At 42.8% G+C, this 14,805-nt stretch overlaps 6 protein-coding genes across 6 annotated transcripts; 2 read left to right on the forward strand and 4 right to left on the reverse strand.

The window, feature by feature from the left end:
* Positions 1-97: 97 nt before the first annotated feature.
* On the forward strand, positions 98-826 carry I203_100379 (uncharacterized protein; the record flags this gene model as incomplete). The annotated part of the gene is made up of 4 exons (XM_019149020.1): positions 98-182; positions 416-560; positions 639-661; positions 762-826. The coding sequence occupies 4 exons, from the start codon at positions 98-100 to the stop codon at positions 824-826; spliced, it is 318 nt and encodes a 105-aa protein (XP_019001547.1).
* A 585-nt stretch (positions 827-1,411) lies between these two features.
* I203_100380 (uncharacterized protein) lies at positions 1,412-2,949 on the reverse strand (the record flags this gene model as incomplete). The annotated part of the gene is made up of 8 exons (XM_019149019.1): positions 1,412-1,496; positions 1,557-1,641; positions 1,745-1,923; positions 2,005-2,099; positions 2,179-2,280; positions 2,355-2,580; positions 2,662-2,753; positions 2,872-2,949. 8 exons carry the CDS (start codon positions 2,947-2,949, stop codon positions 1,412-1,414), a joined length of 942 nt encoding a protein of 313 aa, XP_019001546.1.
* Positions 2,950-4,279: 1,330 nt separating this feature from the next.
* I203_100381 (uncharacterized protein) lies at positions 4,280-5,880 on the forward strand (the record flags this gene model as incomplete). The annotated part of the gene is made up of 4 exons (XM_065516629.1): positions 4,280-4,309; positions 4,370-4,477; positions 4,723-5,498; positions 5,583-5,880. The coding sequence occupies 4 exons, from the start codon at positions 4,280-4,282 to the stop codon at positions 5,878-5,880; spliced, it is 1,212 nt and encodes a 403-aa protein (XP_065373447.1).
* Positions 5,881-6,812: 932 nt separating this feature from the next.
* Positions 6,813-8,784, reverse strand: I203_100382 (uncharacterized protein; the record flags this gene model as incomplete). Its single annotated transcript, XM_019149017.1, has 8 exons — positions 6,813-7,086; positions 7,158-7,432; positions 7,496-7,616; positions 7,696-7,918; positions 7,986-8,176; positions 8,256-8,306; positions 8,380-8,430; positions 8,501-8,784. The coding sequence occupies 8 exons, from the start codon at positions 8,782-8,784 to the stop codon at positions 6,813-6,815; spliced, it is 1,470 nt and encodes a 489-aa protein (XP_019001544.1).
* A 1,519-nt stretch (positions 8,785-10,303) lies between these two features.
* On the reverse strand, positions 10,304-12,291 carry I203_100383 (uncharacterized protein; the record flags this gene model as incomplete). The annotated part of the gene is made up of 4 exons (XM_019149016.1): positions 10,304-11,125; positions 11,194-11,611; positions 11,677-11,947; positions 12,033-12,291. 4 exons carry the CDS (start codon positions 12,289-12,291, stop codon positions 10,304-10,306), a joined length of 1,770 nt encoding a protein of 589 aa, XP_019001543.1.
* A 501-nt stretch (positions 12,292-12,792) lies between these two features.
* Positions 12,793-14,452, reverse strand: I203_100384 (CDK-activating kinase assembly factor MAT1; the record flags this gene model as incomplete). The annotated part of the gene is made up of 6 exons (XM_019149015.1): positions 12,793-13,176; positions 13,299-13,543; positions 13,620-13,693; positions 13,855-14,007; positions 14,086-14,174; positions 14,270-14,452. The coding sequence occupies 6 exons, from the start codon at positions 14,450-14,452 to the stop codon at positions 12,793-12,795; spliced, it is 1,128 nt and encodes a 375-aa protein (XP_019001542.1).
* Between the last annotated feature and the right edge of the window lie 353 nt (positions 14,453-14,805).

The following is a 14,805-nucleotide window of genomic DNA, read 5'->3' on the forward strand; positions in this document are numbered from 1 at the left end:
TACAAACCCTTCTCATTTGATCATCTATCCTTCAGACGGGACCATCGCCAGTCACATACACGATAACGAAAAGGAAGGGCACACCCACACTCGAACAATGGCCGAGACCAAACCACCTTCTTCTGCTGGGATCACCTCATTAAGAGGTCAGAATCTCAATGCAGTGATCAAGAGCGTGGATAGTGAGTGATTGGTCTTCATGGTCCAACAGTGGTGTCTGAGGGACGATGAGTGTGATCTGTAAGAGGATCGTCGTATAGAGTGATGAAGGGTGATAGCTCAATGCGCATTCGGATGAGGTTGAGAGAAATTGAGGGATCGTTTCTCTCTCAGGCTTTTCTCTTCACCTTTGACTTGAAGAAAATATATCGATATCATTGTGAATGATTGATGCTGATACGTTTCACTGACATAGTGTCCGAAGAAATGCAACAGAAAGCAGTCGATATCGTCGTTCTCTCATTAGAGAAACATGATGTAGAAAGGGATATGGCAATGTTTATCAAAAAGGAATTTGATAGGTTGTATGGAACCACATGGCATTGCGTAGTGGGTAAGAAGTGAGTAAGACTAATTTAGTAGTATAATGGGTATAATGGGATAAGCTGATAGATTGATTGATCGTCCTACTATTGCAGTTTCGGCAGTTTCGTAACTCACGGTAAGTCCAGACCAAGTCAAATCAGATATCCAGATATTCCTACATGTCATATATCTCATGATTAGTTCTAGACTGATGTTATTGTTGCAACGGGATGTAGAAACCAAGAATTTCATCTACTTCTACCTCGGTCCAGTCGCTATACTCTTATGGAAGACTTCATAACCTATTCCAGAGATGTCCACCGCGAGTTCCGTTCCATCAATCAAATGCACAACAAAATAAAATCATGTATATCGAAAAGGATCACAAGCAGAGGTAAGGGAATCTCGAGAAGGAGGAAGGGAGAAGGGGCATCTTCAAGGAAACAACTTGTATATAATACTTTACACCATGTCATCCCAATCATTATCATCATCGCTATCATCAGTGTCATTGAATTCGATTTTATTCGATCATGGTGATATGGTCGGTCATGAGGGAATCTCCCAGTCTGGTCATCGCCTCTGTATTGCATCTGCCAGATGGAGCGTCAACATTTGGGACGACCTTGATAAAAGTTTGAAGGTGGGTTTCATGGTTCCAAAAAATGAGTACATATAAGACACAGCAACAGACTGCAGAACTCATTCTAAATCTTATTTCTCTTAAAAAGACCATGTAATTTTTACTTTTCTCTTTCTCTCAACTCAATTCAACTAGTCATATAAAATCGAAATTCACTACTCATTACCACCAGTACCAGTACTGCTTCTCTTCTCTCCTCAGACCCAAACCTTCTCCATCTCCCCGGCGGCCGACCCCCACTGACTACGTTCTAGACATATTTTGATAATGTGTACTAGTCGCTTCGTACTCTTTAACAAACAATCTCTTCTGTTCTTTGATCATCCACCTATATTTACCCAAACATCCATCAGCATCAGTCTGCAATGAAGCCGATTAGCGAACTCACTTCATGATATCATTTATGTATTCTCTCAAGATGTTAAGCGATTCAGTATCGATATTGGTATAAGCGATAAAAGGACCGAAATTGACTATGACACAAGACAAAAGAGTGAGCAAGGTCTTCCCACTCGCATTGCAGGAATCAACACGAATTCAGTACGATATGGTAAAAAGGGGTTTGGTCGGACTTACCAAATAACCTGAGTAAATGCTCCGCACCATAGATCTCTGACATTGGTTTATCAGTGTTTTGTCTTTTCTGCTCCACATATTGTGCTCTCTCAAATCGGTATAACAGGTTATTTCCTAAAGCTTTATCGAAGTATAACGTTATACCCGAAATAATTTCAGAAAGCAATGATGTGGCTCGACTATACGAACGATTGATAATATCGTATAAGCTAAATGATTAATCTGACCATCTTGTCGTAACAGGAGGATAGTAAACTCACGCCGATCTTTCCTGAGCTTTCTTAGTGTTATTCACATATTGTCTATACTCTTCCAACAATTCTCGTACATTGGGTTTACGAGGTAATGTCACGAGCTGACGTGATGTCCCCATGATCATCATGTCAGCTTTTAGAACCGGATACCCCGGTAGAGAGAAGCTGAGGTTCACTCACCTGATTGTTCTTCGTTACGTTCTCCCAATCATCAACCAATTGTAATTTAAGTATCTCAGGAATGACAATTTTCACTTCTGGTCGATTGAGATATGCCGCTTCCTACAACCCAAACCGAGAGATCTCGTCAGCTCACCCAATAGTTGGGATGGGATGGGGAGGGAAGGTGGACATACGGTATCGACACCTGATTCTCTACTTCTCTTTTTCGATTCACCTTTTTTGCCTTTCTCTTTCCCCTTACCTGTCGTGGTGGTAGCTGGAGCGGGGGATGCGGTGGAAGATTCAGCAGCAGAGGGAGGTCGGTTCTTCTTCGCTTGAGCATCTAACAATGCTCGTCGTTTGGCGAACCCAGCTTCGTTGAGCTTCAATAACCTTTGTTCAGGTACCCATTCGTCCCATCTACATGTTGGAGAGATTCGATACTGTTAGTTGGGACGTCTCATTTGGTAGGGGTGGTTTCAGGGGTAGGTCGTAGCTCACGTTTGTTTCCATCCCTTGTAATGAATGAAATAATGAGGTCCAACTGTACCCAACAACGTATTGTTCTCATCCCAATTCTCAGCGAGGATAATCTACCAATCAGTCAAAAAAGGGTATATCAGTAGATAATTCGTGTTGAAATGCAAATTGAGAGCTCAAAGTCGGTCAAAAGTTGAATGTGGTAGTGAAGATGGATTTGAGATGACTTACACGAGCCTCATAGAGTAATGGACCATGATAGGCTAAGACATACTCGTCGTTCGTGAATTGATTCATCGAGCCGGACATCTTGTCGATTTAGATCTTTTGTTGAGGAGTTATAGCGTGTGTGTTGGTATTAAAAGTTGCGCACTGTCAAGAAGAACATGATTAGCTTTCGACCGGAGGTGCAGGAATATTAGTTAGGGAAGGAGAGTTGGAAATATGTCATGTGAGATAAGGGGGGAGACGCGTACCTTTATTTGAGTTTGTTTACAAAGTCTATGTATCGACCGAGTATGAAAGCCGTATCACGACGAAGCACTATTCGATGCGGTCGTGATGATATAATCGATGTGGTCGTATGTGGGATGTGAAGTGAGGTATGGTCGAAGTTATACTTGATTTGAAGCACTTTTCGACGCGAAGAAGAGAGACGTAATGTTTATTCGCTTGGTCCCGCCCTTTCCACAGCCTGGCGCGACTCGATCGATCGTTCGTTAATCCTCGAGTAGGGTAGTCTGTATCAGGAGAGAGCGGTCAGCGATGATCAGCAATGCGTTAGTAAGATTTGACATACAGGTATATCGAAGATGGATGGATGGATTGGGTCGTATGTGAAATAAGATTTGTTTATGTTATGAGTGAGGGGGTCGAGGTGAGATGACCAGTCAACAGATGGGGGGAAAGTACCCTGGAGATCACTTTTTCGGCAATGTGGCACTCTCCATCGGATATACTTATATGGTCACACCACTTTAGGGGGAGGATGATTTGCCGCTTGACAAACAAGAGATAACCTAATTCAGAGTACACTCAAATCCTTTCTATTCTTTTTCATCTCAATCTTATTTGGACGGGAAAACATTGGCTTGGCCAGCTCCTCTTCATCTCGTACTCACGCATCTCTTCTGGATCAGATCAGATCAGATCAGATCAGATCAGACTGGATAATAGATAAAGAGCGAGATACTAGGTCATACACCAGGAAAAAGACAAGGAGGGACAGCTTAGTAAGTTGGTTTTCGTTGTTATCCCTTTATTGGGTGGCGAGTCCAGCTTTCTTCTCTTCGCCGTATCATTCTCATCTCTGAGTGATGAAGGATTGGAGACTGGGACGTGTTGGTGAGAGGAGGGGCAGGAAGAGGTTGGAATGAATGGACGATACGGGTGATATTATGCAAATCCTTATCCATTCATCATGTTGCTGGCATTCGTCATGGAGTATCTTGCTAACAATGACTGCAACCAATCTCAACTCTTACTTCATCGGGTATCTCACCGTTCCACTCGGACAGAACACTGTATCTCCCAAGGTCAGAAGGTCAATCAAGCCAGAAATCGTTTTAACGCGATTCTGGAAGCGGTGGAGCGGGAAAAACCTTCCTATCCCTCTTAGCATCTTACTGGTACTGCCATCATGACTCTCGCTGGACCAAGAGCGCCAGGAGTAAGTATGCAATGTCGTACCTCTCATATTCTCAATCACTGATATTTTGTTTACCAAAAGCCCAAATTCGGTCAATCTGTCGCTCCCAACCTGAATGTTCGACATCTCTGCCCCAATTGTCGGACTGATCCTCCTAATATCATAGAGGAGTATTCCAAGGGTGATCTGGTACGTTAGTTGGTCATTGTAGACTTGGTAGCATAACTAATGGGATACGGATTTAGGTATGTGGTGATTGTGGGACTATCTTGGGTGATCGAATTGTAGATACAAGGAGTGAATGTGAGTATTAGCATCATGATATACACATAGGTAAACAAACACTGATACGCATGTGAATTCATTAGGGCGTGTAAGTATCTGTCCATCTTACAATTGATTTTTTTTTGAACGTAAATTCATTTTGGATATAGACTTTTGCGGGTGATGAGAATGGCGATGATCCCTCTCGAGTAGGAGACGCCGGAAACCCCCTTCTCGGTTCGAACCATCTCGATACAGTCATATCGCATAAAGACGGTCGATCAGGTATAGCTCGTGATCTCAATCGTGCCGTACAAAGAGCCAACAACCTCTCAAATGGTATAAACGGTAAAACCAACACTGCAATCCTATCAGCTGTATTCTCCCGAATTGGTGAAAAATGCGATGCGATGCAATTACCCAGAGGTGTCAGAGAAAGAGCTCAACACGTCTATAAAATCGCAGATGAGCAAAAAGCAATTAAAGGTAAAAATGAAAATGCTTTAATTGCTGCTTGTATAATCTACGCATGTAGAGATGCAGGTGCTCATCGAACTTTTCAAGAAGTTTGTAAAGCCCTCAAGATTTCGAAAAAGGAATTAGGACAGGTATTCAGTGTGATTAAAAATGCGGTTCAGGCTAGTGATACATTTCAAAGATCCAAGACTGGAACGGGACATGGTTTTTCAGATGGTTCGAATAATGCTCAAGAATCGACTGAAGCCCTATTAGGAAGATTCACCAACTATTTGGATCTTGGAAATGCAGTTTTCAACGCTTCGAAACATATCGCCGCTGAAGCTACGGCCAAATCGACCATCGATGGAAGATCACCTGTGTCTATCGCAGCTGGGGTTTTGTACTTTACTTGCGTGTTGTTGAGTAAGAATGCTTCGGCAAAGGATATAGCTGGGATGGGAGGGGTGTCCGAGTCTACCACCAAATTGTATGTTTTTTTTTAGTGACTGAAACAAGTTTGGTGATTTGTTGATACTGACTGATTGTTTGTGTGGGATGGTTGGCTGGTTAGGATTTGTAAGATGGTAGCTACCAAATTAGACGAGGTGATTCGACCAGAATGGAAACCCGAGTACGCAGCAGGATACGCTCAATTAGCTCAACTAGGTCGAGTTAACGATTCAGCTAGAAACTCAAGATCCGGTACGCCAAGTAACGGCAAATCAGGTAAAACTTCTACTCCCGCGCCCGCGCCTAACACCAATGGGAACGGGAATGGGAATGGAGAGGTCAAATCATCTTCGACTTTGTCTCAGGAGGATGCCAAGGTGGATGGGGATAGTAAAGCGAATGGGAACGGGAAGACTTAGATGAAGACTGAAGGTCAAATGAATCGGTCATTATCCTAGAGATACTTGAAAAGAAGATAAAGGAGAAGGTAGTGTCATGTGAACACATATCAAAACAAACCAAAACTATAAATCAGAATCGTTATATCTAGACTATATGTTGTATTACTGTATCAAGTGTTACCTGTTTACCTAATTCTACATTCAAACAAAAGGTATTATGTGTTCGATGGATGCGGAACGGGAGAAGGGAAGATGTTGATTGATGGTTATGGGTATTTATGATTTGGAAAGAAGGAAGAGAAAGACCGAATGCAAAAGGAGAAAGAGTCAAGTCACAGTCTCATCGTACTATTGTACTTTGTTCTTTCGATTCTGCCGAATACAGCAAAAATAATCTCATAAATATATTCTATGTTCGAAAGTGACATGTATACCTATAACAAATGTACCGTACATTGCACGGCCTGGTAAGCGCTGAGTTGAGATGAAATTCAGGTGAAGATGCATCTTTGATGTATAGGGTTGGCATGAGCAACGGATGTATGTTATGCAATGGAATTTGAAAAAATAGCTACAAAAAAATTCAGAATTTCAACCTTTCCCCTTTTTCTTATCCTCCGTGAACGTTAACCAAAGAGACTATGCTATGCTCAGCATTCTCTTTCACAATGTGATTACAGTTTAAAAACATTATATATATATATAGTAGTGATAAATGACAGTTTTATCTATATATCTAGCTAAATGATGAAGCAGTTAATAGATCGTGTGTTGTTGTATTGAATTCGATATGAAATTTTTGAGTTAGTTTAAATATTGGCATTGTTACAACATGTCTGTTTTCCTAATTCATTCGATTCTTTCTTGATGTAAATGAGATATAGCCATAAGATTGACTTGAGGTGTATTCAAGATCGGTAGATGAGATATATCACTATATATCACTTGATCTACTGTATGAGATTGACCATCATCCCACAAATCATCATCACCAAACCAACAGTCGATATCGACAGCACTGGTATTCCACCACTCGAAGAAGATTGACCACCTGATCCACTCGTTCCTCCACCAGTAGTCGATTGACTTGTACCGTTGCTAACAGTCGAGAAGCCATCTGCCAGTTGGGCAAAACCAATCGCAGAGGGGTTATACCTAAAAGTCGAATAGACATTCTTGAGGAAAGAGGCTCCGACAATCCATTGAATTGGCGATTGAGAGGATCTTCAAACGAACTCCATATTAGTCCAATCTTCCTTGATAGGATGCAAGGTCGCGGAGAGGAAGGCACTCACAGATCCATTGCGAAGAAAGCACCAGTACACATAGAATTATCCCTGGTGAACGATCCCAAGTTCATATCGGCATTTGAGATCGAGTAACTCAATCCACCGAATTGGATCGTGACGTTCACGGTGGTATCGCATGGATACTGATAATATCCATCGTATCCTGATGAAGCTGACAATGCTTGAGAATCAGAGATTTGTGAATAGATCGCTTCAGCGACTTGGGAAGGTACTCCGATTAGGGTTGTTCCGGTATCGATAGCTGCTTGGGGATTCGAGCCCTATCGATCAAATGAATTGTCAGTTCTAATTTGAGCAATGAAACGTTCCCGAAGAATACTTACAATGCTAACTTGGGATCCTTGTACGGTAACAGCTTGAGCGGGTATCCTCCAATAATCAAGATCGCTTTGATCTATTGAGATGTAGTTGATCGAGCCAGTATATTTACTTGAATTGGTTCCACTATCGAGTTGAACAACCAAGTAAGTAAAGGGCATATAATTTAAATTTTAACAAAGAAGGTATGTTGTGTTCCACTTACCCAAGTATCAGCTCCCCACCTTGACTCTCTACGGAACTAGCAGAGTTATCACCCCTATATCGAGCAAGGTAGAATCCCATCTCTGGATCAGACCATGATCCAGAAGCTGCCAGTGCCTGCCAGAATGGTGTGGCTTTAGACGAGGCGATAGATTTCCAGGCTAATCCCATCAAACCGGATAGAGGCGCAGATATCAATCGAGCAGTGGTAGATGTTACGACAGCTACGAATGAGAGTGACTGATAAGCTTAAAATCGTACTGGATATACGTTGGTGATGGCGGTACTCACCAAACGTCTGTCCGGTCACGGTAAATCCAGCGAGAGAGACCGTATCAGTCGCCAGATACCCGTCTGCATCACCTGATCCATAAGATATATTGAAAGCCGAGTTATCAGTATTGTAAGATGATGAATCTTGAGCATTGAATGATGATACCCCTGTACATGAGGATGATTCACAGGTCGATCCTGCCACCCAACTTATCAACGCATCACGAAGGTCAGCTACCAGATCGCAATGCCAAAGGAAATGAATCAAGGTCAGATGAGCGAGCTTACAGATCGGAAGATCCAGTATCCATAATTAATAGGAAATCCTGCGCTGGGGTTCTACAGAGCAAAGTATAACAGAATATCACATCAGCTCAAACAGTCCTAGCATAATGTCAACAAGATGACTTACCCAATAGTGACTTGACCAGAGTACGAAGCGTCTATCCCCACATCTGTCAACCTATTACCACATAGACGATCAGTTTTGCCGTCAGATCGCCTTTCTAGTGATATAATTGAGAAGAACTTACTGTACACTACCACTGGCTCTTCTACCTAACGGCGACCTTTTACTCAACTCTTCGTTTGTTCTGTCCCTCTTTAACAGATCTTTCGATCTCTCGCCCAAATGCTGCTCGTACTTCTTTCTCAACCCGCTTGCCTGGCCTTTCAACCATTCTTGACGTACTTCCAGATCGTCCGAATACTGACGGGAGTGATGGAGTGTTAAGGGGATGGTGGTAGGGTTGGCGAAAGCTGATGAGGTTATGGAGGCGAAGAGGAGTAGGGATGTAAGAGGGAGGGTAGGTAACATTTTTGTGACGGAAAGTGAATGAGGAGGTGAATGATAAGATTGACGATCAAATTGACAGATGTAGTGATGATGGTCGTTCTGATGACTGATGAGTGATGTTCTGTTTGTACTTTCGATGTTCTAGTGCCAAGAGAGAGAGAGGTGGTCTGATTGATTGATTGATGCACACTGAACTAGAGTAGGGGTCCTTTCCAATGTAATCTTCCCTTTGATCGGATCTTATTCCTTGATTCCTTCTCGAATATCGATAGGTGGCAAAAATGATTTTCGAAAATGGATGAGGTTGACACGAAACAGGTACAAGCAAGAAGGTTTATATAAATATGTTGCTGTGTATGTACGTGTCCACTATCGCTACAAGACAAAGATATGCACAGAAAGATTTATGATATATTTGAATGGGATGTACTGTAGGGATGGAAAGGATTGAAAAATGCCAAGTTTTAGGAATCAGCAGCAGTCAGCATAGCAAGAAGGTTTTGCACAGGTACGCAGTTTACACTCACTTGGCAAAGAATGAATGATGAATGATGATGCGTGTTTTCAGGGTAAGCTGCGGTCCACGTCGTTCACCGTTCACCTCTTCGCCGTTTCCAATCTCAATTCCTTGCTGACTGACTGCGGTGAGCACGGTGACGCCTTCAGCTGCTGAGTTTTACTTAACTTGCTTACCGTCACGATTACCGTAATTTCACCTTTCTTGTATGCGTCACTTCTTCTATTACTCGTACTGCCGAGATCGGTGAGTAGGAAGACGTAGATCCTGACAAGGGGACGAAAATGGGTGGCAACGAACAAGTAGTACAGTACTGAATATAGAGGGATGACCATCGATCCTATCCTATCGTATGATGGATAACGAAGCAAGTCGATAGCCAGGCAACGTCTGTATGCATCGATACATCTATACTTCGAATACAGCAGTGATCATGAGGTCTCAGTGGTATCTCGAACTGAGACATACACTACTGCGTACTTTGGCTTGGGCTTGGCAAGAATGTATGAGTACGAGTACAATCGTGCGGGTGGCGGGTCAATCATCCAAGACTTGGTAAAAAAGACTTTGTACACCTTCAAATCATCGAATATGCATGGTAAAAGGTACATCAATATCACCCATTTGCATGCTCCCAGGATATCCCACTGAGTGTTATAGAGGATGATCGTTGTACAAACTAAAAATAGATAGTTACCAATGATACTATCAGATGACTGGTTCAATTACGACATAGCTGTACAGTGGAGCTTAACAATCATAAATCGTCAATTGCAGCGATCCGCACCCAATATTGCGATGGGTCAGTCATTCGTTATGCTTCCTAGTTCTACGATCTAAAAGGTCGATATGTACGATATGCGATGCGATGCGCTATGGTATGATATGATATCTTACATACAAAATATAATTACAACACTTATATACAGGCTAAGGAGTTAACTGTCTCTTACGATTAATACAATGACGGTACAGTCGAACGAGTGTGTTGAATACACAATCTTCACGGAAGATCTCCAACTGCTATACACCATTCAACCCACTGACCACACTCCTACTTTTACTCATAATCGGAATCTTGGATTTCGAAACCTCTCGTTGTGATCCCTCTACTTCACTTGACGACGCAATTTTCCTATGTCCTTTATCTGTATCGAGCCTAGTCGACGACGAAGAATGCTTGAGGTGCACATCTGATCCTACTCTCATTGGGATCTTACTTTCTCTTCTCGTCTTCTTATGAGTATTACTCCTGTCTATATTCGATTCTCGTAATTCATCAACTCCAACATTCTTCCGGTTTTCTCGACTAGGAGTGAACAGATTTCCCTCTTCTTCCCATCTTGGAGTCGTACCCAATCCAGGTGTACTCTCCAAAGCTTTCTTACCTTCTTCTATCAAGGCAGTAAGTTGAAGTGACATCAAATCTAATCTCGAGATCATTTCGCTCGACCGTTCGTCATCCGCTTGGCCTTCTTCTTTCTGACCATTTAAATCATCGCTTCTGTCTCGTGACAGCTTGAGGTCCCCTTCGTTATCTCGCGTTTCGTCCGTACCGGGCGACTTGACGCGCGTCTTCACTATTTCATTTGGACTAGCACTGAAAGTAGACTCAATTTCCTCATCATCTAGCGTAAGACGATAGATCTCGATACTAGGCAATGACCTCGAATCTGATAAAGGATGATTATACATCCAACCATTTCTTGATGATCTCGAACGACGAATCCTGGCGTGTCTGATACGGCGGGGTTTGGGTGAAGGTGAAGACGAGGGAGATAAGAACATGGAAGAGGGCTTCGATCGAAGAGTGGATATCTTCGAGGAAGAAGGTGTGACGAGATGCTACAATTACAACTATCAGTATGTTGGCGATATAATGATAGATGAAGGCGACAATGCAGATAACTCACATCGTCGATCTCAACATCCTCCCATTCTTTCACCTTGCTGTCTGTTTGTACTGTCTCTTCGTAAGCTGGTGGGGGTGGTAGATCCGAGATAGGATTTTGGCCAATGTCTACATTGTTTCCTACAGGTTCACCTATGCGGTGATCTGGTATGGAAGCAGTTGCACGAGCAACGTCTGGATCGATATCTGAGGCCAAAAACCCATTATGTCCTAATCCTGCCTCCTCTTCTTCCTGTGATATTCGTGCTTCGTCCTGAGATTGATGCGTCGACCTCGATATCTGCACTTCTTCATCGGTGGGTATCTGCGCCTCTCCATTCTCGATACCCTCTGCTTCCATGGGGACATCAGCATCTCGTAATACTTCTGAGACGGATGTTCCATTAGGTTGCTGATTCGCCAATAATCGATAAGCAGTTCTGCTCCACACGCTATATTAGCTCGACAAGTATACGAAAGAGAAGGTACAACAATCTGAGCTTACAATCCCAAAGCAGCACCAAAAACACCAGCTGTCACTACACTCCCCATCAGACTGCTACCCCAGCTGTTCCGCTGCGCTTGAGCTTTGGGTACTTCATCCGCGATTACGTTCCCATGTTTGTCAGGTATAGGTTCTAATCCTGATTCTGGCTGTGATTGAGTCCGTGATTCGTTAGACTGAATGACGATAAATTTCTTTATGGGCGATCGTCTTCTTGTATTTGATGTAGAGGAAGTAGAAGAAAGTTCTTGTTTCTCGTGAGTTACGTAGACTACATACAATACATTCAATCAGTACGTTATCATCAATTATCAGCTGTACACGACGAAAGTTGGTAGATGGTGATGCAAACTCACGTTGACTCAATCCTTCTTCTACACCTGTATCCTTACCCTTTCCTTTATCTACTTTCCCAACACCTTTCTTATCTTCCATGCAAGTTATAGCTACCCCAGGGGACGTAGAAGGAATCCAGCTTCTTTTCATACCTCCTTCGGGGGTACCTATCCAATGCGTCAAAGAGGGAGATGAGTGTGACCGAGTAGCTTGAATACGTTTTTGCTTTTGAGAGGTCGTGGAGGGTCCTGGACCCCCTTGGGTAGATGGAGATGCCATGGTGTGATCGATTGGTGAGTTCTAATCGAGGGTGAATTCTTGTTTCTATCTGATCATGTGTTGTAGCCCATGGCACTTTGCGATAATACAAATGAATTTGTGTGATATGCAGAACACAAGATAAGAGATGAAGATACGACAGAGTGTGATGATAATGACGTTTCCTTTCAGTCTCAATTCAACAAAAAACCACTGTCTCGATCAGGAACGCGTGCAACAAAAAACATCAAGACGCGTAGTTGGGTGGCAAATCATGCTAGCACCCTCGTCCTGACTTAACAAAGAGATGCAGGATATAGCATGAACAGCACAATGCGATACTCTACAGAGAACGCAATGACAATGACAATAACGATAATGCACTACAATGATACAACATGTTTATGAAAGCTTATAACCAACGCCCACTACACTGTTCCTTCTGTATCACATCCAAATTCTATGTTGAGACATGACCTATTGACGGCTTTGCATCTCAACGCTTTGACTGAGCCATATCACTCATACTAGCGGTTCAACCCCTACAGCCTCTACCGCCGCTCTAATCTCCATCTTCCAGAACAATCCCAAATCCCATCCACCACCTCTGACTCGCTCATCAGTTTTGGCAAATATCACACCCAATCTACCATCTACATAATCCCCATCGACTTTCAATTCGTACCACTGATTATAATGTGCTGTATCGGGATCAGAGTACGGTAAAGGAACGAAAGGTCCATTATAATTTGGTGAGAGAGGTGATAAATGTTGGATTTCATCCTGGGTCGATTGTTGTAAGAGTAAAGATGGAGGGATGAATTTGAATAAGGCTTCTTGACGGAGTTGTTTGGCTGTACGGGATTGCATCTCCAGTTCTCTTGCAAGTCTTGAATCTCCTTTTGCCTATTACCGCAAGCACAATCAGCCAATATTCATGTCACAACCCGTTCTAACACAATCCCATATATGATGAAGAGATCCATGGTAGATTTGCCAATCGCAAAATGATGTACTATCGTACTTACCAAAGCCTCGGTAACCTCCTTTTTAACCCTCTCTTCCTCCTCCTTCTCTACCCTCTCAGCCTCTTCTACCATCCTCATTCTTTCTTCCCTCGCTCTCCTCTCCACTTCTTCCCTCTCAGCTTGAGACATCGCTTCCAAAGCTGCCTTCTCTTGGTTGGTAGCTATTAATGACGCATTCGACTGTTCAAATTCGCTTATTCGCTTTTCGGTCTTTTCCACGTCGATGTCATTGAGAAGATTGAATGCTGTATAGGAGTAAATATCAGTGTGAGAATGATGATTTGTAAAAATGAGTTTGTTGGATGGTAAATCCGTACTCACTCAGATCTTCTACCTCTTCTAGGTAATTGTCATACTCCTTATCGCTCCCAAAGTCTTCTCTACGTTTATTGAATCTATCATCGAGCATAAGTAATATCAGTTCATGTCTCGTTAATCGTATATCATGATCTAGTACCAGCACAGGAACGAAAAGTGGGATGAGATGACTGGTTTTCTCGGGAAGCTTTCCAAATATAGCTGGCAAACGAACAGTAAGAATGGAAGATTCACTCACACCTGAGCCATCCTACGTCTCACCGCTACTTCTTTCTCAACCTTCAGGTCTTCAAATGTCTGATGTGCGAAATTGACTTTTCTCAATATCCTCCCGCATTGAGGACACGGTTCAGGACCTAGAGTAAATAATCGATCTATACATGATTCGCACCTTTGTACATATACGACATGATCATCAGGCATCAGTCTTCGTATCCACCTGTACCTGTCGATGCAGAAGGTTTCTCACATTTTATGATAACATGGTGAAACTAATAATCGTAGATTCTGATTGAACTGTCTATCCGTATGACATATTGGACATACATCTTGTTCAGTCTATCAACCACAGTACATGATTAATCAGCCAACGGTATTTGGTAAAGGTCGGATAGACGTGGTAAGCTGGAGGGAAAAAAGATGACAATACCCACCCTATACTCTGTTACTCTCTTACTTGGATCCCTCACCCCAGCGACGTACAGATACCCATCTTCAGTCCCCTTCGCATTGGTTCCTACCCTCTGTCCCTTTCGGACCGGTATCTGAGCTTTGCCACGGGATGAAGATGCAGAGGCGGGGGCTTTTCGCATTGGTACTCGGGATGAGGATGACATTGAGGATGATTGAGATGCTGGAAGCCCCTTTTGAGATAGGTCTGTGAGTTGGCAGATACGAGTATAGTATGACGAGTAAAGGTGCAGGTCAAGTAATTGAGGTGATCTTAGGGGAGCGAAGGTGAAGGTGATCGAGGGGTCTCCACACTCCCCTAAACCGGGTTTCAGTCGCCACATTGCTATTTTCCCGGAAATACCCGATAGAGTAATCACCCAAGTCCTAACTTATCAAGTTGATCAAAAGAGATTCATTCTGACAACAGGTATTATTGACATATTTCCTTGACTCATCTTGACAGCAAGTCAAGTATACCCATATTGAAAAAAAAAAATAAAAAAAAAACAAAACGTAA

This window comes from Kwoniella mangroviensis (genome assembly GCF_000507465.2).
Source record: "Kwoniella mangroviensis CBS 8507 chromosome 1 map unlocalized Ctg01, whole genome shotgun sequence".
Lineage (NCBI taxonomy): Eukaryota > Fungi > Basidiomycota > Tremellomycetes > Tremellales > Cryptococcaceae > Kwoniella > Kwoniella mangrovensis.